The 557-nt window shown below is 60.0% G+C and overlaps 1 protein-coding gene across 1 annotated transcript; it reads left to right on the forward strand.

The window, feature by feature from the left end:
- Window positions 1-57: 57 nt before the first annotated feature.
- H310_15348 (hypothetical protein) lies at window positions 58-445 on the forward strand (the record flags this gene model as incomplete). Its single annotated transcript, XM_008883331.1, has 2 exons — window positions 58-152; window positions 256-445. 2 exons carry the CDS (start codon window positions 58-60, stop codon window positions 443-445), a joined length of 285 nt encoding a protein of 94 aa, XP_008881553.1.
- Between the last annotated feature and the right edge of the window lie 112 nt (window positions 446-557).

The raw sequence follows: 557 nt of genomic DNA on the forward strand, positions 1-557 counted from the left end.
GCCGCGAATGTCAACGACGACTCCACGCTACCCGAAGCGCTCCGGGTCAACGTCTTCATGGCTGGGCTCAACCACGGTCCAGCACGAACACAGCTTTTCCGTGTCTACCCAGCCTCGTTCGAAGAGGCTGTTCGTATCGCCCTTGCTGAGTCGTACGCCTCAGCCCTAGCGCACAATCGTGCCGATCCCTCGGATATGGATATCTCGGCATTATCCCATACCAACGACGGCAGGTTCAGTAACTGCGGCCGCAAGGGTCACTTTTGGCGTGAGTGCCGCGCTCTTCGACGCACGCTCACTCTATCTGCACAAGACGCGCGATCCGACCCGACTGATCGCCGTCCGAGCAAGCGAACATCCTCTTACGGTGGGCGTCCCCCAAATGATCTACTGGGCCACCTGGTCGATCTGCGACCAGGCGGCGGGAAACGACAAGGCCCAGTAGGCGCGAGGCGCCCTACTGGGGCACCAATAGGTCTTCCCGAAGTGTGTGGTGTCGTATCACACTCGGGCGACCTAGCCTCAAACACAGACTTTCATCTGTGCCGAGTAGGGCT

Source organism: Aphanomyces invadans (genome assembly GCF_000520115.1).
Source record: "Aphanomyces invadans strain NJM9701 unplaced genomic scaffold supercont1.379, whole genome shotgun sequence".
Classification (NCBI taxonomy): Eukaryota; Oomycota; class Saprolegniomycetes; order Saprolegniales; family Verrucalvaceae; genus Aphanomyces; species Aphanomyces invadans.